Source organism: Somniosus microcephalus, chromosome 34, assembly GCF_052327205.1.
Source record: "Somniosus microcephalus isolate GS21.2 chromosome 34, FLI_Smic_1.0, whole genome shotgun sequence".
Lineage (NCBI taxonomy): Eukaryota > Metazoa > Chordata > Chondrichthyes > Squaliformes > Somniosidae > Somniosus > Somniosus microcephalus.
Window position 1 is genome coordinate 8123663 of NC_141020.1, and position 21147 is coordinate 8144809.

A 21147-nucleotide genomic window follows, 5' to 3' on the forward strand; every position below is an offset into this window, starting at 1 on the left:
TGGGATGGCAGGAATGACGTATGAAGAGAGATTGGGTCGATTAGGCTTATACTTGCTGGAGTTTAGAAGAATGAGAGGGGATCTCATTGAAACTTATAAAATTCTAACAGGACTAGACAGACTAGATGCAGGAAGGATGTTCCCGATGGCGGGGGAGTCCAGAACCAGGGGTCACAGTCTAAGGATAAGGGACTGAGATGAGAAGGAATTTCTTCACCCAGAGAGTGGTGAACCTGTGGAATTCTCTACCACAGAAGGCCGTTGAGGCTAATTCATTATTAAATATATTCAAGGAGGAGTTGGATGTATTTCTTGAGGTTAAAGGGATCAAGGGATATGGGGAGAAGGCAGGAACAGGGTACTAAATTTGGATGATCAGCCATGATCTCATTGAATGGCGGAGCAGGCTCGAGGGGCCGAATGGCCGACTCCTGCTCCTATCTTCTATGTTTCCATGATGAAGGGGCCCCAGACCTGAAACGTTACCTCTGTTTCTCTCTCCGCGGATGCTGCCTAACCTGCTGAGTATTTCCAACATTTTCTGTTGTTATTCCAATATTTTTTATAACTGATTAGCGAAAGTGCGGAAAGAACCACTTGACTGCACCCCGCCCGCCAGACTTATCGAGTTAGAATGATTGACACCAAGCACCTTTAACACAGCGGCTTTATTCATTAACGTGCGTTTTCCTGCGCTCGCATTTGTCTCTCTGGAATCATAGAAATTTACAGCACAGAGGGAGGCTATTCAGCCCCATCAGCCAACAAAGAGCGGTCCAGCTCTTGGTCCGTAGCCCTGTGGGTTACGGCACTTCAAGTGCATATCCAAGTACTTTTTAAATGTGATGAGGGTTTCTGCCTCGACCACCCTTTCAGGCAGTGAGTTCCAGACCCCCACCACCCTCTGGGTGAAAAAAGTTCTCCTCAACTCCCCTCTAAACCTCCGACCAATTACTTTAAATCTGTGCCCCCTGGTTATTGACCTCTCTGCTAAGGGAAATAGGTCCTTCCTACCCACTCTATCTAGACCCCTCATAATTTTATCTGCCTCAATTAAGTCTCCCCTCAGCCTCCTCTGTGCCAAAGAAAACAACCCCAGGCCTCACCAATCTTTCCTCATAGCTAAAATTCTCAAGTCCAGGCAACATCCTGGTAAATCTCCTCTGCACCCTCTCTAGTGCGATCACATCTTTCCTGTAATGTGGTGACCAGAACTGCACGCAGTACTCTAGCTGTGGCCTAAGTAGTGTTTTATACAGTTGTAACATAACCTCTGTTCTATTTACATTCATTTAAAAAAACACATACCAACTCGCCCACGGCAATCCATCCTCACGATTGCTAAACACCCCTCTTCCCCAAAATTGCAACGCGCTCTCTCACACAGAAGTGGTTATGATTTTAAAGAAAAATTTCCCCCCCCAGTTCTCGCCTCTTCCCCCTGAAGGCACTGACCTTTGCTGGGGTACAGTTCCTCACTCATCGTTTGCTGTGTGACTCCGGACAGCTATTCAGCCATGGAAGGCGCACTCGCCCAAAATGTCCGAGCACGATCATTTTTTCAGTAGCAGGGCGCTGGATTGTGATCGGAGGTGGGGACCCTGACTGACCTTGCCCCTTTCCCCTCCCCCCCACCTTCTTTAGCTCAGGGGTACCGAGTCCAACTGTAGCGCCCAGTTGGCCCAGCCGCCTTAGTGTAGACTACAGGAACATAGCGAGACCATCCTGGTGTATGTCGCCCAGTGGCGCACCACGCATTAACCCATCGAGAACTGGAATCAAGTGTCTGGAACACTGTGACTTCATGCTGAGGTACTGAACGGAGCCTAACTTCGTCTGATTGGGTTTAAAATGTCATCTTATTCCGGAGTCGGCTGTTGTAATGAAGTGTGGGGCATTGGCTCTTGCCTTGGGTTGGAGGCTGACTTTGCTCTTCCACGAACTGGATTCAATTCCATCCCAAACTTTTAACTTACTTCACTCTTCAAATATGTGCGTCGCTGGCAAGGCTGGCATTTATTGCCCATCACTAATTGCCCTCGAGAAGGTGGTGGTGAGCCGCCTTCTTGAACGGCTGCAGTCCGTGTGGTGAAGGTGCTCCCACAGTGCTGTTAGGGAGGGAGTTCCAGGATTTTGACCCAGCGACGATGAAGGAACGGCCGACATATTTCCAAGTCAGGATGGTGTGTGTGACTTGGAGGGGAACTTGGAGGTGGTGGTGTTCCCAAGCGCCTGCCGCCCTTGTCCTTCTAGGTGGTGGAGGTCGCGGGTTTGGGAGGTGCTGCCAAAGAAGCCTTGGCGAGTTGCTGTCTTATGGGTTGAAAGTCTCTATTGTGAGCTGGCTATAAGGGACTTTCATAAAATAAATTTGGACCACCTCAAACCAGTTTCAAGTAGAACTGGGCCCAGGGCATAAATGCAACACCTAATTGGCAATCTCCCTCGAGAGAGAATTTTGCACTAACATTCGGGACTTCCACCACCTGGACCTACAAGGGCAGCAGGCGCATGGGAACACCACCACCTCCAAGTCACACACCACCCTGACTTGGAAATATATCGGCCGTTCCTTCATCGTCGCTGGGTCAAAATCCTGGAACTCCCTCCCTAACAGCACTGTGGGAGCACCTTCACCACACGGACTGCAGCGGTTCAAGAAGGCGGCTCACCACCACCTTCTCGAGGGGCAATTAGGGATGGGTGTTCTTGCCATGGAGGAAGTGCAGCGAAGATTCACCAGACTGATACCTGGGATGGCAGGAATGACGTATGAAGAGAGATTGGGTCGATTAGACTTATATTCACTAGAGTTTAGAAGAATGAGGGGGGATCTCATTGAAACTTATAAAATTCTAACAGGACTAGACAGACTAGATGCAGGAAGGATGTTCCCGATGGCAGGGGGAGTCCAGAACCAGGGGTCACAGGCTAAGGATAAGGGGTAAGCCATTTAGGACTGAGGTGAGGAGGAATTTCTTCACCCAGAGAGTGGTGAACCTGTGGAATTCTCTACCACAGAAGACATAGAAACATAGAAGATAGGAGCAGGAGTAGGTCATTCGGCCCTTCGAGCCTGCTCTGCCATTCAATGAGATCATGGCTGATCATCCAAATTCAGTACCCTGTCCCTGCCTTCTCCCCATATCCCTTGATCCCTTTAGCCTTAAGAAATATATCCAACTCAGTTGAGGCCAATTCATTAAATATATTCAAGAAGAAGTTAGATATATTTCTTAAGGCTAAGGGGATCAAGGGATATGGGGAGAAAGCAGGGACAGGGTACTGAATTTGGATGATCAGCCATGATCGCATTGAGGGGCCGAATGGCCTACTCCTGCTCCTATCTTCTATGTTTCTATGGGCACGCCCACATCCCAAGAATGAATTTTTTTTAAATGGGCGATCAGCATTCAAATGCAGACACGTGGTGTGTGTGTGACATTTTCCTGGTTTGCCTTTAGTTGCTGCTCCTATCCCTAGTCAAGACCTGAAGGCTCTTTGAAAAGATCGAACCATATTAGCTCATATCTTGCCCCCAGCCACATTGCACACACAGGTAAGACTGGCCAGACATCTAATCCCCGGGCTGTGAGAGAGGCAAGAGGATTGAGTATAAAGATGCCCCTCGTCTCTGTAACTCCTGTGTGCGTCTGAACAGGCGTAGACACAGTCATTATCCAAATTATACTGACATGAACAGTCACACGCTGAAAATAAATTGTTACTCACAGCACGAGGTCACTTTGACATCAGGAATAACGCATTAAACAGAAAAACAACGTCAGTCACGAATACAGTCAGCTACCAAAGTGCAGTCCCCTCACAGGTTGCCAACCCCTCCAGGAATTGAAGGTTAATCTTCAGGACATTTGACCCAGGGAGTAAAAAAATGGTAGGGACATTTATCAACAACAAAAAAATGGTGTGCTTTTTCCTCATTTATTAGTTCTAAAAATATTGGAGAAGGCTGTTTGATGGGGCCGGTGCACTTGAAGACAGGAGGTAAAACCACCAGGACTACGTCAATCCAGAGTTGGCAACCCAACCTTATGCTCAGTGAATGCAGCCATAGGCAGGGTCATCAACGCTAATACCCGTTTCAGTTCCTCTTCTCGTCTCCTGAAGGTGTTGAGGGGTACAGTTCCGTGCATGCCAGCTAGCCTTCGATACCTCACCCGCACCTCCCCCCCTCCCCACCCCCGAGTGCCCATTCTTCACGGGTGAGCTCAGGGCAATAATAACACACCGGGCACGATGGGCCGAATGGCCTCCCCCTGTGCCGTCTCATTCGGTGAGCACCTTTCGATGCCCCGAGGCACTTCACAAATGGAAATAAGACGGGCAAGTGAACAGCGAGCGAGCGAGGGAGGGAGCTGAAAGCTTGGTCGAAAACATGGGTTTTCAGGTGCCTTTTAAAAAGGAGGGGAGAGAAGTGGAGAGGCTAAGGGAGGGAATTCCAAATTGTTGGGCCGAATAGACTGGAGGTTGTCCCAGGAATGGATGGAGGGAGGGAGAAAGAGAGAGAGAGAGAGAGAAAGAGAGAGGGAGGGAAGGAGGGAGAGAGGGAGAAAGAAAGAGAGAAAGAAAGAGCGAAAGAGAGAGGGAGGGAGAGAGGGAGAAAGAAAGAGAGAAAGAAAGAGCGAAAGAGAGGGAGGGAGGGAGGGAGAAAGAAAGAGAGAAAGAAAAAGGGAGGGAGGGAAAGAGAGAAGTAGAAAAGGAGAAAGAAAGAGGGAAGGAGGGAGAAAGAAATAAAGAAAGAAAGCAATGTGATAACGACCAGATAATCAGTTTTAGTGGTGTTGGTTGAGGTATAAATATTGGCTAGGACACCAGGGAGAACTCTCCTGCTCTTCTACCAAGATTTGGCTGGCTATTCGACTACCGGGGGCATCACAGCCATTCCCAACACCCAGCCAGGGTCACAGGATAGTCATCAGGAGCCGGAAACGATGGCCCGATTCTCCCTCTCTATTCCAGGAGCACCAAGACCAGCTGTAGCAGCCCTACTGCCCACCCCAGCAGAGACTGGCGACCCCAGCGGAGACCGGTGAGGCACGCTGCTCTCTTCCTGGTCTGGGTGGCTCAGTGCTCCACCCGATGACGCCTTTGCCCACCGAGCCGTCAGCTTGGCCAATTCTTTAAACGTTTTGTCCCTTTTTAAAAACGATTACAATGATTAAATATATGAGCCCACAATCTGGAGTGGCGACGGCCTTTCGCGGTGGCAATCCAACCATCTGCAAGATCTTAAAGGAAAGGTGGGACTAGGCTGCCAGGGAGCGAGGCCGTGGCGGAGGTAGGTTGGGCAGAATTGGGGCGAGGGGAGGGCCCGAACTCGAGATTTGGCCAAGTTGGCAACCGGGAAATGGCGACATGGCCGAGACCCAAAGCCTTGCCGGGAACTCCAGGCCGTAGGTGGAGGTCGAACGTGGGAAAGAGATAGATTTCTGGGAGCAAAATGGAGGTCCCCCTCCGCCCGCCCCGAATCCGCATTGGCCGACCTCAAATTGATTGGGCGTAGAGGTCATGAACCCTCACCCCTGACCCTTCCCCCCCGCCACCTTCCCCATTCGCTGGTTCCGCCACTGGAGGGAGGTGCCCTGGCCTCTCGCTCTGTCACCGGTTGACGGAGGGCAGAATGGAGTCGTAGGAAGGGAGCTCGGCACGGCTCCGGAACTGGGGGTCGTCCTTCAGCCCGTTGCTCTGCGGGGAGGGGCGGGGGTCCGCCCGGTGTAGGACCATCTCCTCGTCCTCCTCCCCGTCGTCGTCAGCCAGTGGGAGGTCGAAGATGTGGGTCAGGCCATGCAGGCCCACTGCCTTGTGGAATGTCTGGATCAGGAGCAGCATCATGGTGAGGCCACACAGCAGGTAGACTGCAGGAGTTAAAAAAAAACCGTTAAGCATTATTCACCGGCTCAGGGACTGGTCACCAGCATTTCAGGCAACCCAATGACATTGAATTTTACTGCACAAAAAACAGGCCATTCGGCCAAACTGGTCCATGTCATAAATCTCATCATCGAGAAACTACCTATGAAATAACACTGGACGGCCAGCTGGTGGCGCCGTCCAAGGAGTATAAATACTTGGGCGTTGGCCCCGGCTTGCCAGGGGCATTTTGTAAAGACAAGGAACTAGTGAAGTACAACTAGACCTCCATGTTCTGAAACAAGTTGATTAAAGCCTTGCTTTACGCTCAAACCAAGTGCGTAGTGAGTTTTATTACGTCAGTCCATTCCGGTGTTTATGTTCCACACGAGCCTCCTCCCACCTTACTCCGTCTAACCCTATCAAAGTATCCTTCTATTCCTTTCTCCCTCATGTGTTTATCCAGCTTCCCCACTGTGGCTCAGTGGGTCGCTCTCTCTCGCCTCGGAGTCAGAAGGTCGTGGGTTCAAGTCCCGCTCCAGAGACTTGAGCACAAAAATCTAGGCCGACACTCCCAGTGCAGTGCTGAGGGAGTGCTGCATTGTCGGAGGTGCCGTTTTTCGGATGAGACGTTCAATCGAGGCCCCGTCTGCCCTCTCGGGTGGACGTAAAAGATCCCACGGCCGCTATTTTGAAGAAGAGCAGGGGGAGTTCTCCTGGGGCCAATATTTATCCCTCAACCAACATCACTAAAACAGATGATCCGGTCATTATCACATTGCTGTTTGTGGGAGCTTGCTGTGCGCAACTTGCCTGCTGCGTTTCCCACATTACAACAGTGACTACACTTCAAAAGTACTTCATTGGCTGTAAAGCGCTTTGGGACGTCCTGAGGTCGTGACAGGCACTATATAAATGCAGGTTCTTTATTTAACGGAAGAACCTAAATACCTCGGTGGGGCTGACTGACAGCAGAGGAGATTCTCCCCCATCTCCATTTTTTCATCCAATGGCAGAAACAATTAATTTACGTACGTTGCACGTTTTGGCCACATCATCAGTCCTCGGGACTACTCAGAGAGAGATTGTGGGATTAGAGCCAATCAGAGGATTTGAGCAAGCTCAAACACGTGTGAGATCAATAGAAAGAGATAGACAGATATATATAGAGAGGAGAAGGGGGAGAGAAAGAGACAGGTGAAGAAAGGGGACAACGAGGGGGAGAGAGAGGGGGAGAGAGGAAGAGAGAGAGGGGGAGAGAGAGAGGGGGAGAGAGAGAGGGGGAGAGAGAGAGGGGCAGAGAGGGGTGGAGAGAGGGGTGGAGAGAGAGGGAGAGAGGGGGAGAGTGAGAATGGAGAGAGGGAGAGAGAGGAAGAGGGAGAGAGAGGAAGAGGGAGAGAGAGGAAGAGGGAGAAAGGGGACAAATAGGGGGAGAGAGGGAGAGGGAGAGACGGGGAGAGGGAGAGACGGGGGGCGAGGGCGAGACGGGGGCGAGAGCGAGAGACGGGGGCGAGAGCGAGAGACGGGGGCGAGAGCGAGAGACGGGGGCGAGAGCGAGAGACGGGGGCGAGAGCGAGAGACGGGGCGAGAGCGAGAGACGGGGGCGAGAGAGAGAGACGGGGGCGAGAGCGAGAGACGGGGGCGAGAGCGAGAGACGGGGGCGAGAGAGAGAGATGGGGCGAGAGAGAGAGACGGGGGCGAGAGAGAGAGACGGGGGCGAGAGAGAGAGACGGGGGCGAGAGAGAGAGACGGGGCGAGAGAGAGAGACGGGGCGAGAGAGAGAGACGGGGGCGAGAGAGAGGGAGACGGGGCGAGAGAGAGGGAGACGGGGGCGAGAGAGAGAGACGGGGGCGAGAGAGAGAGACGGGGCGAGAGAGAGAGACGGGGGCGAGAGAGAGAGACGGGGGCGAGAGAGAGAGACGGGGGCGAGAGAGAGAGACGGGGGCGAGAGAGAGAGACGGGGGCGAGAGAGAGAGACGGGGGCGAGAGAGAGAGACGGGGGCGAGAGAGACGGGGGCGAGAGAGAGAGACGGGGCGAGAGAGACGGGGGAGAGAGAGAGAGACGGGGGAGAGAGAGAGAGACGGGGGAGAGAGAGAGAGACGGGGGAGAGAGAGACGGGGGAGAGAGAGACGGGGGAGAGAGAGACGGGGGAGAGAGGAGAGAGAGAGATGTATTCCTAACGTTATACCCGAGTGCGACCCCAGCCAATGAGCCGTTACTCACAGGTGACCGATATCTTGTAGAGCGGACGCAGTGCCTGTATGGTCGCCTCCCTGGGAACATAGTCGCCCAGGCCGATGGTGGTGAGGGAGATGAAGCAGAAATAGAAGGCGTCGAAGAAGGACCAAGTGGTTTCGATGGCGCTGAAGATGGCGGAGGGGATGAGGAAGAAGGCGATCAGGACCAGCAGCAGCAGGAGGAGGAAGTGGACCCGGGTCACCTGCTGCTTGGTGTAGCCGAGCCTCTCCTGACACAGGCGGATGGGCCGGTACGTCAGGAAGACCATGAGCCGCTGGACAATCACCGTGAGAACCAGCATCGTCAGGGGGACGCCCACGACAGCAAAGACGACGGAGAAAGCCTTGCCCCCATTGGAGAGCGGAGTCGTGTGGCCGTAACCTGCAGAGCAGAAATTTTTACTTAAATTATAAAAAATAATGAAGAACTTGCATTTCTATAGCGCCTTTCACCACCTCAGGACGTCCCAAAGCGCTTCACAGCCAATGAAGTACTTTTTGACGTGTAGTCACTGTTGTAATGTGGGAAACGCGGCAGCCAATTTGCGCACAGCAAGCTCCCACAGACAGCAATGTGATAAATGACCAAATCATCTGTTTTAGTGAAAGGTCTTCGACCTGAAACGTTAACTCTGTTTCTCTCTCCACGGATGCTGCCTGGCCTGCTGAGTCTTTCCAGTGTTTTCTGTTGTTATATCTGTTTTTAGTGATGTTGATTGAGGAATAAATATTGGCCCCAGGACACCGGGGAGAACTCCCCCTGCTCTTCTTCGAAATAGTGGCCGCGGGATCTTTTACATCCGCCTGAGAGAGCAGACGGGGCCTCGGTTTAACGTCTCATCCAGAACATGGCACCTCTGACAGCGCGGCACTCCCTCAGCACTGCACTGGGAGCGTCGGCCTAGATTATTGTGCTCAAGTCTCTGGAGTGGGGACTGGAACCCACGACCTTCTGACTCAGAGGCGAGGGTGCTGCCCGCTGAGCCACGGCTAACGTGTCTCAGCTATGAAGAATGAACACGCCCGCTTCCAAAAGCCCACCATTGGTCACCTGACCTGTCCATCATCACTAGGCCCCACCCACACACACACGCCATTGGTCCCCTAACACATCCATCATCACTAGGCCCCACCCCCACACACACGCCATTAGTCCCCTAACACATCCATCATCACTAGGCCCCCCCCCGCCACAAACACGCCATTGGTCCCCTAACACATCCATCGTCACTGGACCCCACCCCCCACACCAATTGGAAGGCGAACAGACTCTCCTTTACCTGATTGGATGACTCTTGACCGTCAGCCAAAGCAGTCTTTGATTCCCATCTCCAATATTTTTATAGCTCATAAATATAAAAGTTCAAAAAAAATGAAACAAAACAATTTCTTTTTAACAATTGCTCTCCAGGGCTGCTGGAAGCATTGCCCAGGAGGCTAACCCTTGATGGCTGAGCCCTGGGATGAGAGTGTTTTCCTATGAGAAAAGATTGAGTAGATTGGGCCGATACTCTCTGGAGTCCAGAAAAATGTGAGGTGATCCACTTTGGTAGGAAAAATAAAAAAGCAAATTATTATTTAAATGGTCGAGAGACTACAAAATGCTGCGGTAGAGGGATCTGGGGGTCCTCGTACATGGAACACAAAAAAGTTGGCATGCAGGTACAGCAAGTAATTAGGAAGGCAAATGGAATGTTGGCCTTTATTGCAAGGGGTGGAGTATTAAGTAGGGAAGTCCTGTTACAACTGTACAGGGCGTTGGTGAGACCACACCTGGAGTACTGCGTACAGTTTTGGTCTCCTTATTTAAGGAGGGATATACTTGCATTGGAGGCAGTTCAGAGAAGGTTCACTCGGTTGATTCCTGGGATGAAAGGGGTTGACTTATGAAGAAAGGTTGAGCAGGCTGGGCCTATACTCATTGGAGTTTAGAAGAATGAGAGGTGATCTTATTGAAACATACAAGATACTGAGGGGGCTCGACAAGGTAGATGCTGAGAGGATGTTTCCCCTCGTGGGGAAATCTAGAACGAGGGGGCACGGTTTCAGAATAAAGGGTCGTCCATTTAAATCGGAAATGAGGAGGAATTTCTTCTCTCAGAGGGTCGTGAATCTTTGGAATTCTCTTCCCCAGAGAGCGGTGGAGGCTGGGTCATTGAATATATTTAAGGTGGAGATAGACAGATTTTTGAACGGTAAGGGAGTCGCGGGTTATGGGGAGCGGGCAGGGAAGTGGAGTTGAGGCCAAGATCAGATCAGCCATGATCTTATTGAATGGCGGAGCAGGCTCGAGGGGCCAAATGACCGACTCCTGCTCTTATTTCTTATGTTATCTTATTGAAACATAAAAGATTCTGAGGGGGATTGACAGGGTAGATGCTGAGAGGATGTTTCCCCCTGGCTGGAGAGTCTAGAACTAGGGGGTCACAGTCTCAGGATAAGGGGTCGGCCATTTAGGACTGAGATGAGGAGGAATTTCTTCACTCAGAGGGTGGTGAATCTTTGAAACATAGAAACATAGAAGATAGGAGCAGGAGTAGGCCCTTCGGCCCCTCGAGCCTGCTCCGCCATTTAATGAGATCATGGCTGATCATCCAAATTCAGTGCCCTGTCCCTGCTTTGGAATTCTCTGCCCCAGAGGCCTGTGGATGCTGAGTCGTTGAGTATATTCAAGGCTGAGATCGATAGATTTTTGGACTCTAGGGGAATCAAGGGATATGGAGATCGGGCAGGAAAGTGGAGTTGAGGTCGAAGATCAGCCATGATCGGCAGAGCAGGCTCGAGGGGCCGTGTGCCTGACAAGAGGGTTCGAGTACAGGAACAAGGATGTCTTGCTGCAGTTGTACAGGGCCTTGGTGAGACCACACCTTGAGTATTGTGTGCAGTTTTGGTCGCCTTATATGAGGAAGGATGTTCTTGCCATGGAGGGAGTTCAGCGAAGATTCACCAGGCTGATACCTGGGATGGCAGGAATGACGTATGAGGAGAGATTGGGTCGATTAGGCTTATACTCGCTGGAGTTTAGAAGATTGAGAGGGGATCTCATCGAAACCTATAAAATTCTGTCAGGCCTGGACAGACTAGATGCAGGAAGGATGTTTCTGATGGCCGGGGAGTCCAGAACCAGGGGTCACAGTCTAAGGATAAGGAGCCATGGTGTGGAGATGCCGGAGTTGGACTGGGGTGGACAAATGTAAGAAGTCACACAACACCAGGTTATAGTCCAACAGCTTTATTTGAAATCACAAGCTTTCGGAGCGCTGCTCCTTCTTCAGGTGAAGTGGAGAAATGCATAAAGACACAGCTTATATAGTCAGAGAATCATGTCAGATGTTTACAGATGGACACTACAGACTTCTTACAGAAACTCAGCACCCACGGACCAGTTGAACCAGGAACACTCCTCGCCACGATGGACGTCTCGGCACTCTACACCAGTATCCCCCACGATGACGGCATCGCTGCGACAGCCTCAGTACTCAACACCAACAACAGCCAATCTCCAGACGCCATCCTACAACTCATCCGCTTCATCCTTGACCACAATGTCTTCACCTTCGACAACCAGTTCTTTACCCAAACACACGGAACAGCCATGGGGACCAAATTCGCACCCCAATACACAAACATCTTCATGCACAAGTTCGAGCAAGACTTCTTCGCTGCACAGGATCTCCAACCAACGCTATACACCAGATACATCGACGACATTTTCTTCCTATGGACCCACGGCGAAGAATCACTGAAAAGACTACACGATAACATCAACAAGTTCCATCCCACCATCAAACTCACCATGGACTACTCCTCAGAATCGGTCTCATTCCTGGACACACGAATCTCCATCAAAGACGGACACCTCAGCACTTCACTCTACCGCAAGCCCACGGACAACCTCACGATGCTTCACTTCTCCAGCTTCCACCCTAACCACGTTAAAGAAGCCATCCCCTATGGACAAGCCCTGCGAATACACAGGATCTGCTCAGACGAGGAGGAACGCGATGGACACCTACAGACACTGAAAGACGCCCTTGTAAGAACGGGATATGACGCTCGACTCGTCGATCGACAGTTCCGACGGGCCACAGCGAAAAATCGCATAGACCTCCTCAGAAGACAAACACGGGACACAACCAACAGAGTACCCTTCATCGTCCAGTACTTCCCCGGAGCGGAGAAACTACGCCATGTTCTTTGCAGCCTTCAACATGTCATCGATGACGATGAACACCTCGCTAAGGCCATCCCCACGCCTCCACTACTCGCTTTCAAACAGCCGCCTAACCTCAAACAGACCATCGTTCGCAGCAAATTACCCAGCTTTCAGGAGAACAGCGACCACGACACCACACAACCCTGCCACAGCAACCTCTGCAAGACATGCCAGATCATCAACACAGATACCATCATCACACGTGAGGACACCACCCACCAGGTACATGGTACATACTCATGTGACTCGGCCAACGTTGTCTACTTCATACGTTGCAGGAAAGGATGCCCCGGAGCATGGTACATCGGCGAGACCATGCAGACACTGCGACAACGGATGAACGGACACCGCGCAACAATCGCCAGGCAGGAGTGTTCCCTCCCAGTCGGGGAACACTTCAGCAGTCAAGGACATTCAGCCTCCGATCTTCGGGTGAGCATTCTCCAAGGCGGCCTTCGAGACACACGACAACGCAAAATCGTCGAGCAGAAACTGATAGCCAAGTTCCGCACCCATGAGGACGGCCTTAACTGAGATCTTGGGTTCATGTCACGCTACATGTAACCCCACCTGACGCAGGGTCATCCAGACTCGAGTCGACATTGGCTTGTTCTCTCTACACAGATGCGGCCGGACCTGCTGTGATTTCCAGCCAAAAAAAATGTTTTTTGTCTGTTTTTTTGTTTTTCATACAGACCCCAGCATCTGCAATATTTGACCCCTTGTGACCCCACCTCATTGTTCTTTGATGTAATGTTTCCCTGACTGACCTGTTTGGACACCATTCACACCTTTGACTGCTGTGATTATCTCTCTGCCGAGGTGTGATAAATGGCAGTTGGAAAGGTTACCTGTAAACATCTGACATGATTATCTGACTATATAAGCTGTGTCTTTATGCATTTCTCCACTTCACCTGAAGAAGGAGTAGCGCTCCGAAAGCTTGTGATTTCAAATAAAGCTGTTGGACTATAACCTGGTGTTGTGTGACTTCTTACATAAGGATAAGGAGTAAGCCATTTAGGACTGAAATGAGGAGGAATTTCTTCACCCAGAGAGTGGTGAACCTGTGGAATTCTCTGCCACACAAGGCAGTAGAGGCCAATTCATTAAATATATTCAAGAAGGAGTTAGATATATTTCTTACGGCTAAAGGGATCAAGGGATATGGGGAGAAGGCAGGGACAGGGTACTGAATTTGGATGATCAGCCATGATCGCATTGAATGGCGGAGCAGGCTCGAGGGGCCAGATGGGAAACATCTTCTATGTTTCTATGTATGTTTCTTAATAGTGTTTCTTATGTTCGTATGTCTGTGGACTCGAGGACAATTACTAGAGGGTTGAGGACACTAAGGTGCAGCTCTTGGCTGCCATTGTTTGTGACACTTAAAAATGTGGCTCCGCTCGCCATCAGTGAAGCCGGGAACGTGCCAACAGGCTCTGCTCCAGCTCCAGTTCAGCTGTGCAGGCTCAGCACTCAGACGTGTGATCATTCCGGACTGCACACACAAAGGCAAAGGGCGTGGAGCAGATTGTTCCCACTCGGCTTCCGCCCCACAGGCATGACACGTTGAACAAAAAAAAAACAGCCCGATGCCCGGCCCTCGGGCCTGAGCGACAGAGGCCGCCAACAACCACAAGCACAATTAACCAGCATCGGACTTGAGCACATAAAGCTAGGCCGACGCTCCCAGTGCGGTGCTGAGGGAGCGCCGCACTGTCGGAGGTGCCGTCTTTCAGATGAGACGTTAAACCGAGGCCCCGTCTGCTCTCTCCGGTGGATGTAAAAGATCCCACGGCCACTATTTCGAAGAAGAGCAGGGGGAGTTCTCCCCGGTGTCCTGGGCCAATATTTATCCCTCAATCAACATCACGAAAACAGATGATCTGGTCGTTTATCACATTGCTGTTTGTGGGAGCTTGCTGTGCGCAAATTGGCTGCTGCGTTTCCCACATTACAACACTTCAAAAGTATTAATTGGCTGTAAAGCGCTTTGGGACGTGCTGAGGTTGTGAAAGGCGCTATAGAAATGCCTTATCTTAGGACCGCAGACTCCTGAGCACCTCCGCCACCCATCCCCCTCACCGCAACTTCCCCTCTCACCCCTCACCCCACCCCTTTCCCCTCTAACCCTCCCCCTGAACCCCCCTCTCCCTCAGAAAGGATCCTGACACAATTTGGAATAAAGACGGGAAATGCTGGAAATGCTAAGCCGGTCAGGCAGCATCAAGCGGAGAGAGAAACAAGAGTTAACATTTCAGGTCGATGACCCTTCGTCAGAACTGGGAAAAGCTGGAGCTGTTAACTCGACCTGAGATGTGTTAACTCCATTTCTCTCTCTCCGCAGATGCTGCCTGACCAGCCGAGCGTGTCCAGCATTTTCTGTTTTTATTTCAGATTCCCAGCATCCGCAGTATTTTTGCTGGCGACACAGTTTGGAACTGTACACAACAAAAGTTCGTCTGAGGCGGTTTGCTCGGCTGGAATGTTCCGCCTGGATGAAGTCCATGCGGTGTTCTCCAAACACAAAAAACATAAATACAATCGGGGCTGGCCGTAAACATCCGACCGAGACGCTCTGTAACTCCTCAGGTCTATGGGTGCCGAGTGCCAGCTGCTCTCCGGGAGCCTCGCCATCGTCGTGCGCACAGGCCGGATTCCGAGGTCAGAGGTCAGCTGGGGTGGCAGAGCCTGGGTGCCCAGACCCACCGCTAACCGGCGAGCCCCGCCGGCCAAGTGAGCGTGGACGCCAGATGGGGTCTGGCTCCGGCTCCAATCGTGACGTCTGCACCTCCCCACGCCCTCCTCCCACCCCGGTCGAATAGCCTGCCGGCCCGCTCTGTTGAGGCCCGTGCGTGAAGAATGGCCACTTGGGCAGGGTTAGGGCTGCCCACCCTCCAGGATTGGCCTGGCATCTCCAGGAATTGAAGAACTCTTATACAATCAGAGAAAGTTACGGCACAGAAGGAGGCCATCCGGCCCATCGTGTCCGTGCCGGCCGACAAAGAGCTCTCCAGCCTAATACCACTTTCCAACTCTTGGTCTGTAGCCCTGTAGGTTACGGCACTTCAAGTGCACATCCAAGTACTTTTTAAATGCGATGACGGTTTCTGCCTCTCCCACCCTTTCAGGCAGTGAGTTCCAGACCCCCACCACCCTCTGGGTGAAAAAAGTTCTCCTCAACTCCCCTCTAATCCTTCTACCAATTACTTTAAATCTACACCCCCTGGTTATTGACCTCTCTGCTAAGGGAAATAGGCCCTTCCTATCCACTCTACAGTGGCTGCAGTGTGTACCATCTACAAGATGCACTGCAGCAACTCACCAAGGCTTCTTCGGCAGCACCTCCCAAACCCGCGACCTCTTCCACCTAGAAGGACAAGGGCAGCAGGCGCATGGGAACACCACCACCTCCAAGTTCCCCTCCAAGTCACACACACCATCCTGACTTGGAAATATATCGGCCGTTCCTTCATCGTCGCTGGGTCAAAATCCTGGAACTCCCTCCCTAACAGCACTGTGGGAGCACCTTCACCACACGGACTGCAGCGGTTCAAGAAGGCGGCTCACCACCACCTTCTCGAGGGCAATTAGGGATGGGCAATAAATGCTGGCATTGCCAGCGACGTCCACATCCCATAAACAAATGAAAAAAAAACTCTATCTAGGCACCTCATAATTTTATACACCTCAGTTAATCTCATAGAAACATAGAAGATAGGAGCAGGAGTCGGCCATTCGGCCCCTCGAGCCTGCTCCGCCATTCAAATTCAAATTCAAATCGCTTTATTGGCATGATAAGGTACATCTTATGTTGCCAAAGCATCAAAATACATTTATGGTTCAACACATAAACGCAGTTCTATTCATACAGTGTATAAACAGGTATATCCCCGAGTGTATAAATATACATTCGCCTTGTTTATATATACTCTTTTCTTAGTTTACTGGTTGTCCCTCTGTTCATGGCAAGCTGTAACATAGTGTGCCGCCAGTGTTACACAGCTTCTCTCCTCCCCCAGTAGGAATGGGAGTTTTTGGTTGTCATTCAGATTTCTGAATTCAGGGCATATTTGTGAGAATTTTTGGTAGAAATTCTCCCTGATGCCCTGATATTTTCCACAGGCTGTGAGGAAGTGCATCTCTGTCTCTACTACTCCCTGACTGCAGTGAGCGCATATCCTGTCTTCTCTTGGCAGCCTGGTCTGCCTGTGTCTGCCTTTTTCGATCGCTAGGCTATGTTCGCTAAGTCTGTACCTTGTCAAGGTTCTTCTCAGTTTGTTATCCTTTACCATGGTCAGGTAATCAGCTATGTTGTATTGTCTGTTTAAGGCCAAGTAGCAATTGAGTTTGCTTTGGGTTTTTGTTGTTTCTGCCCAATATGTCAGATATTTTTCCTTTTGCTTAGCGACGATTGTGTTGGGTCGAATTCTTTGTGTTACCCTGTCACTGTCCTGGGGCTGGTTATTGTTAGTATTGTTAGTAGTTACTTCACTGAGTCCCAGGACTAGTTGACTGAGGGTATTCTTCTTTATGGTCAGCTCTTGGCATTTCAGGGCATCGTAGTGATAGCATTGGGGGTTGCTCATTTGTAGGTGATTCCAAAATTTGGTGGCTCTTTTTTGGATAGTGATTATTAATGGATATTGGCCTAGTTCCGCCCTGCATGCATTGTTTACTGTTTTCCTTTGAGTCCGGAGGATACTTTTACAGAATTCTGCATGTAGACCATGACCAGGAACTGCCAAGTCTGCGCTGAGTGCAAACCGCACTTTTATAGACCAGACAGGGCCCACCTGATAAAAGCCACTCGCCCCTTCGAGCGCCTGAGCGTTGATTTTAAAGGGCCTCTCCCCTCCTCCGACCGCAATGTGTACTTCCTCAATATTATTGATGAGTACTCCCGTTTCCCGTTCGCCATCCCCTGCCCGGACATGACCAGTGCCACGGTCATTAAATGTCTGAACGACCTCTTCACCCTGTTCGGTTTCCCCAGCTATATCCATAGCGACCGGGGCTCATCGTTTATGAGCGACGAACTCCGTCAGTACCTGCTAACTAGGGGTATTGCCACAAGCAGGACCACCAGTTACAACCCCCGGGGGAACGGACAGGTGGAAAGAGAAAATGCGACAGTTTGGAAGGCCGCCCTGCTAGCCTTAAAGTCTAGGGGCCTTCCAACCTCCCGCTGGCAGGATGTGCTCCCCGATGCGCTCCACTCTATTCGGTCACTGCTCTGCACTGCCACTAACGCCACCCCTCATGAGAAAATGTTTGTCTTCCCAAGGAAGTCCACATCGGGGACATCGCTACCGCCATGGCTGACGTCCCCAGGGCCGGTCCTACTGAGAAGGCACGTGAGGACCCATAAAACGGACCCCCTGGTCGAGAGGGTCGACCTCCTCCACGCCAACCCCCAGTATGCTTACATTGCATACCCGGACGGGCGGGAGGACACAGTCTCCATAAGAGACCTTGCACCCTCGGGGGCCGCAGTAACCCACTACTCACTACCACCCCCCCCCCCACGATCCGATATCCAGCCCCAGCAGACGGCAGGCCTGGGCCCCGCGACCCGCTCGACATCTACGAGGACGACACGCCTGTGCCACAGCCCACGCAGGACTCGACGCCGGAAGCTCCACTACCCCTGCCGTCGCCACGCCAATCACAGCGGCAGGCAAGACCTCCGGAGAGACTCCAATACACTAACTTTTAATACACTTCACCCCGCCGGACTCAATTTTAAACAAGGGGTGAATGTGGTAAACCACTGTTTGTATTCCACTGTGTACATGCCTGGACATGCCTCGGCTGACTCCTCCCACAAGTCCGCAACCAACATCACTATAAACAGATGATCCGGTCATTATCGCATTGCTGTTTGTGGGAGCTTGCGGTGCGCAAATTGGCTGCCGCGTTTTCTACATTACAACAGTGACTCCACTTCAAAAAAAGTACTTCATTGGCTGTAAAGCGCTTTGGGACATCCTGAGATCGTGAAAGGCGCTACCCAAATAGTCCCACTCCCCTGCTCTTTCCCCACAGCCCTGCAAGTTTTTAAAATTCCCTTTCAAATATTTATCCAATTCCTTTTTGAAAGTTATGATTGATTCCGCTTCTACCGCCCTTTCAGGTCACAACTCCCTGAATGAAAAAAAAACATGTCTCCTCGCAGTTGAGGCCAATTCATTAAATATATTCAAGAAGGAGTTGGATATATTTCTTAAGGCTAAAGGGATCAAGGGATATGGGGAGAAAGCAGGGACAGGGTACTGAATTTGGATGATCAGCCATGATCTCATTGAATGGTGGAGCAGGCTCGAGGGGCCGAATAGCCTACTCCTGCTCCTATCTTCTATGTTTCTAGTCTCCCATCTGTTAACTTGGCTGAGCAGAATGCTATGGAAACATATGCAAAAAAGTTTTTGAAAAGTTTTCCAAACTTTTGAAAAACTTTTTTTTTTGTTAAATATAACTTTTTTTTATACAAAGAACTTTCCCCCACTCACCCACTGTGGTGATCAAAGTGCTGGCGAAGAAGAAGGCTGAAGAGAAATCCCAGTTGGTGTTGTGGGAAGTGTTACTGAGAATGGAGACACCGTATCTGTCGGCTGCCAGCGCCCGCTCCAAGAAGCTTTCCAGGTCGGTCTCGGCCAGGCAGGAACTGCTGTTGAGGAAGCGGCTCTTGAGCAGCCGTAGCTCTTCCCGCAGCCTGCGTTCGTGGGGCCGCTCCACCAGCGACACGATCAGGGCCCCCAGCAGGAGGTAACACAGATAGAAGAGAATCAGCAGCGGCAGCAGCAGGGACGAGGAGCCGCTGCACGCCATCCCAGCTTCGGATCCCTGAGCTGGGAGAGGAGAGGAGGGCTGGAGTCTCAACTTCTCAACCCACAATGGTGTTTCCGCCTCTAGTTACCTGCCCCAATAGCGCTGCGAGTCGCCGGAGATCTCACTCTTCCTGTAATGTACACCCTGTCATTTATTTTTTTTCCTGTAGTGTCACCTCTGAGTCAGAAGGCGCTGTGGGACTTGAGCGCAAAAAAATCAAGGCCGACACTCCCAGTGCAGTGCCGAGGGAGTGCCGCACTGTCGGAGGTGCCGTCTTTCGGATGAGACGTTAAACCGAGGGTCCCGTCTGCTCTCTCGGGTGGACGTAAAAGATCCCACGGGCCACTATTTCGAAGAAGAGCAGGGGGAGTTCTCCCCGGTGTCCTGGGCCAATATTTACGACAACAATAACTTGTTATAGCGCCTTTAACATAGTAAAACGTCCCAAGGCGCTTCACAGGAGTATTTTAAGACACAAAAAAAAATTGGACACCGATCCACATAAGGATAAATTAGGGCAGGTGACCAAAAGCTTGGTCAAAGAGGTAGGTTTTAAGGAGGAGAGAGAGGTAGCGAGGCGGAGAGGTTTAGGGAGGGAATTCCAGAGCTTAGGGCCCAGGCAACAGAAGGCACGGCCACCAATGGTGGAGCGATTATAATCAGGGATGCTCAAGAGGGCAGAATTAGAGGAGTGCAGATATCTCGGGGGGTTGTGGGGCTGGAGGAGGTTACAGAGATAGGTAGGAGGGGCGAGGCCACGGAGGGATTTGAAAACAAGGATGAGAATTTTGAAATCGCTCAATCAACATCACTTAAAAAAATAGATTATCCGGTCATTATCACATTGCTGTTTGCGGGAGCTTGCTGTGCACAAATTGGCTGCCGCGTTTCTTACATTACAACAGTGACCACACTTCAAAAAATACTTCATTGGCTGTAAAGCACTTTGGGATGTCCTGAGGTTGTGAAAGGTGCGACTTAAATGAAAAGTCTTTTTTCTTTTGCACCTAGCCTGTAATATACACCCTATGTTTCTTACATCTATTACAGGGTGTTTATTGCAGGGCGTTTATTGCAGGGTGTTTATTACGGTGTTTATTGCAGGGTGTTTATTGCAGGGTGTTTATTGCTGGGTGTTTATTGCCGGGTGTTTATTGCAGGGTGTTTATTGCAGGCCGTTTATTGCAGGGTGTTTATTGCAGGGTTTTTATTACAAGGTGTTTATTGCAGGGTGTTTATTGCAGGGTGTTTATTACAGGGTGTTTATTGCAGGGTGTTTATTGCCGGGTGTTTATTACAGGGTGTTTATTGCAGGGTGTTTATTGCAGGGTGTTTATTACAGGGTGTTTATTGCAGGGTGTTTATTGCAGGGTGTTTATTGCAGGGTGTTTATTACAGGGTGTTTATTGCAGGGTGTTTATTACAGGGTGTTTATTGCAGTGTGTTTATTACAGTGTGTTTATTGCAGGGTGTTTATTACAGGGTGTTTATTGCAGGGTGTTTATTGCAGGGTGTTTATTGCATGGTGTTTATTACAGGGTGTTTATTACAGGGTGTTTATTGCAGGGTGTTTATTGCAGGGTGTTTATTACAGTGTGTTTATTACAGGCTGCGACGTGAATGTTACTTCCGTGGCTTTATAATAGCCGATAGGGCGGGTGGTCTTTTATGGCAGGAGGGTTTTTTAAGGGCTCCTATAACCCATTGAATGAAGGGGGTGGGGCGGGGGGGGCACCCACAACCAACCGGACGCGAGCATCCCGCTGGAATTCCGAGCCAGAGCTCCGGTCTCCGCTCGTCGGGACACTCCACGGAGTGATGCACAGACACGCCTTGTCCATTGGGCTTTTTGCAATCCTCCCCGCCCCCTACCGTGTCAGGCTGTAATTACGCCCTCCACCAGTGGCGCCCAGCACCTCTGGGTGCTGCCAGGACCCCATTTGTGTTACCTTCCCGAGTTGCCTCGAGAAGGAGGTGGTGATGGGGGGCCG

The 21147-nt window shown here is 51.0% G+C and overlaps 1 protein-coding gene across 1 annotated transcript; it reads right to left on the reverse strand.

Annotated features, from left to right (window-relative positions):
• Positions 1–3920: 3920 nt before the first annotated feature.
• Positions 3921–19541, reverse strand: kcnk6 (potassium channel, subfamily K, member 6). Its single transcript, XM_085973325.1, has 3 exons — positions 18838–19541; positions 8093–8488; positions 3921–5873 (listed from the first exon to the last, which is right to left on the reverse strand). The coding sequence occupies exons 1-3, from the start codon at positions 19154–19156 to the stop codon at positions 5617–5619; spliced, it is 972 nt and encodes a 323-aa protein (XP_085829451.1). The 5' UTR covers positions 19157–19541; the 3' UTR covers positions 3921–5616.
• Positions 19542–21147: the final 1606 nt, after the last annotated feature.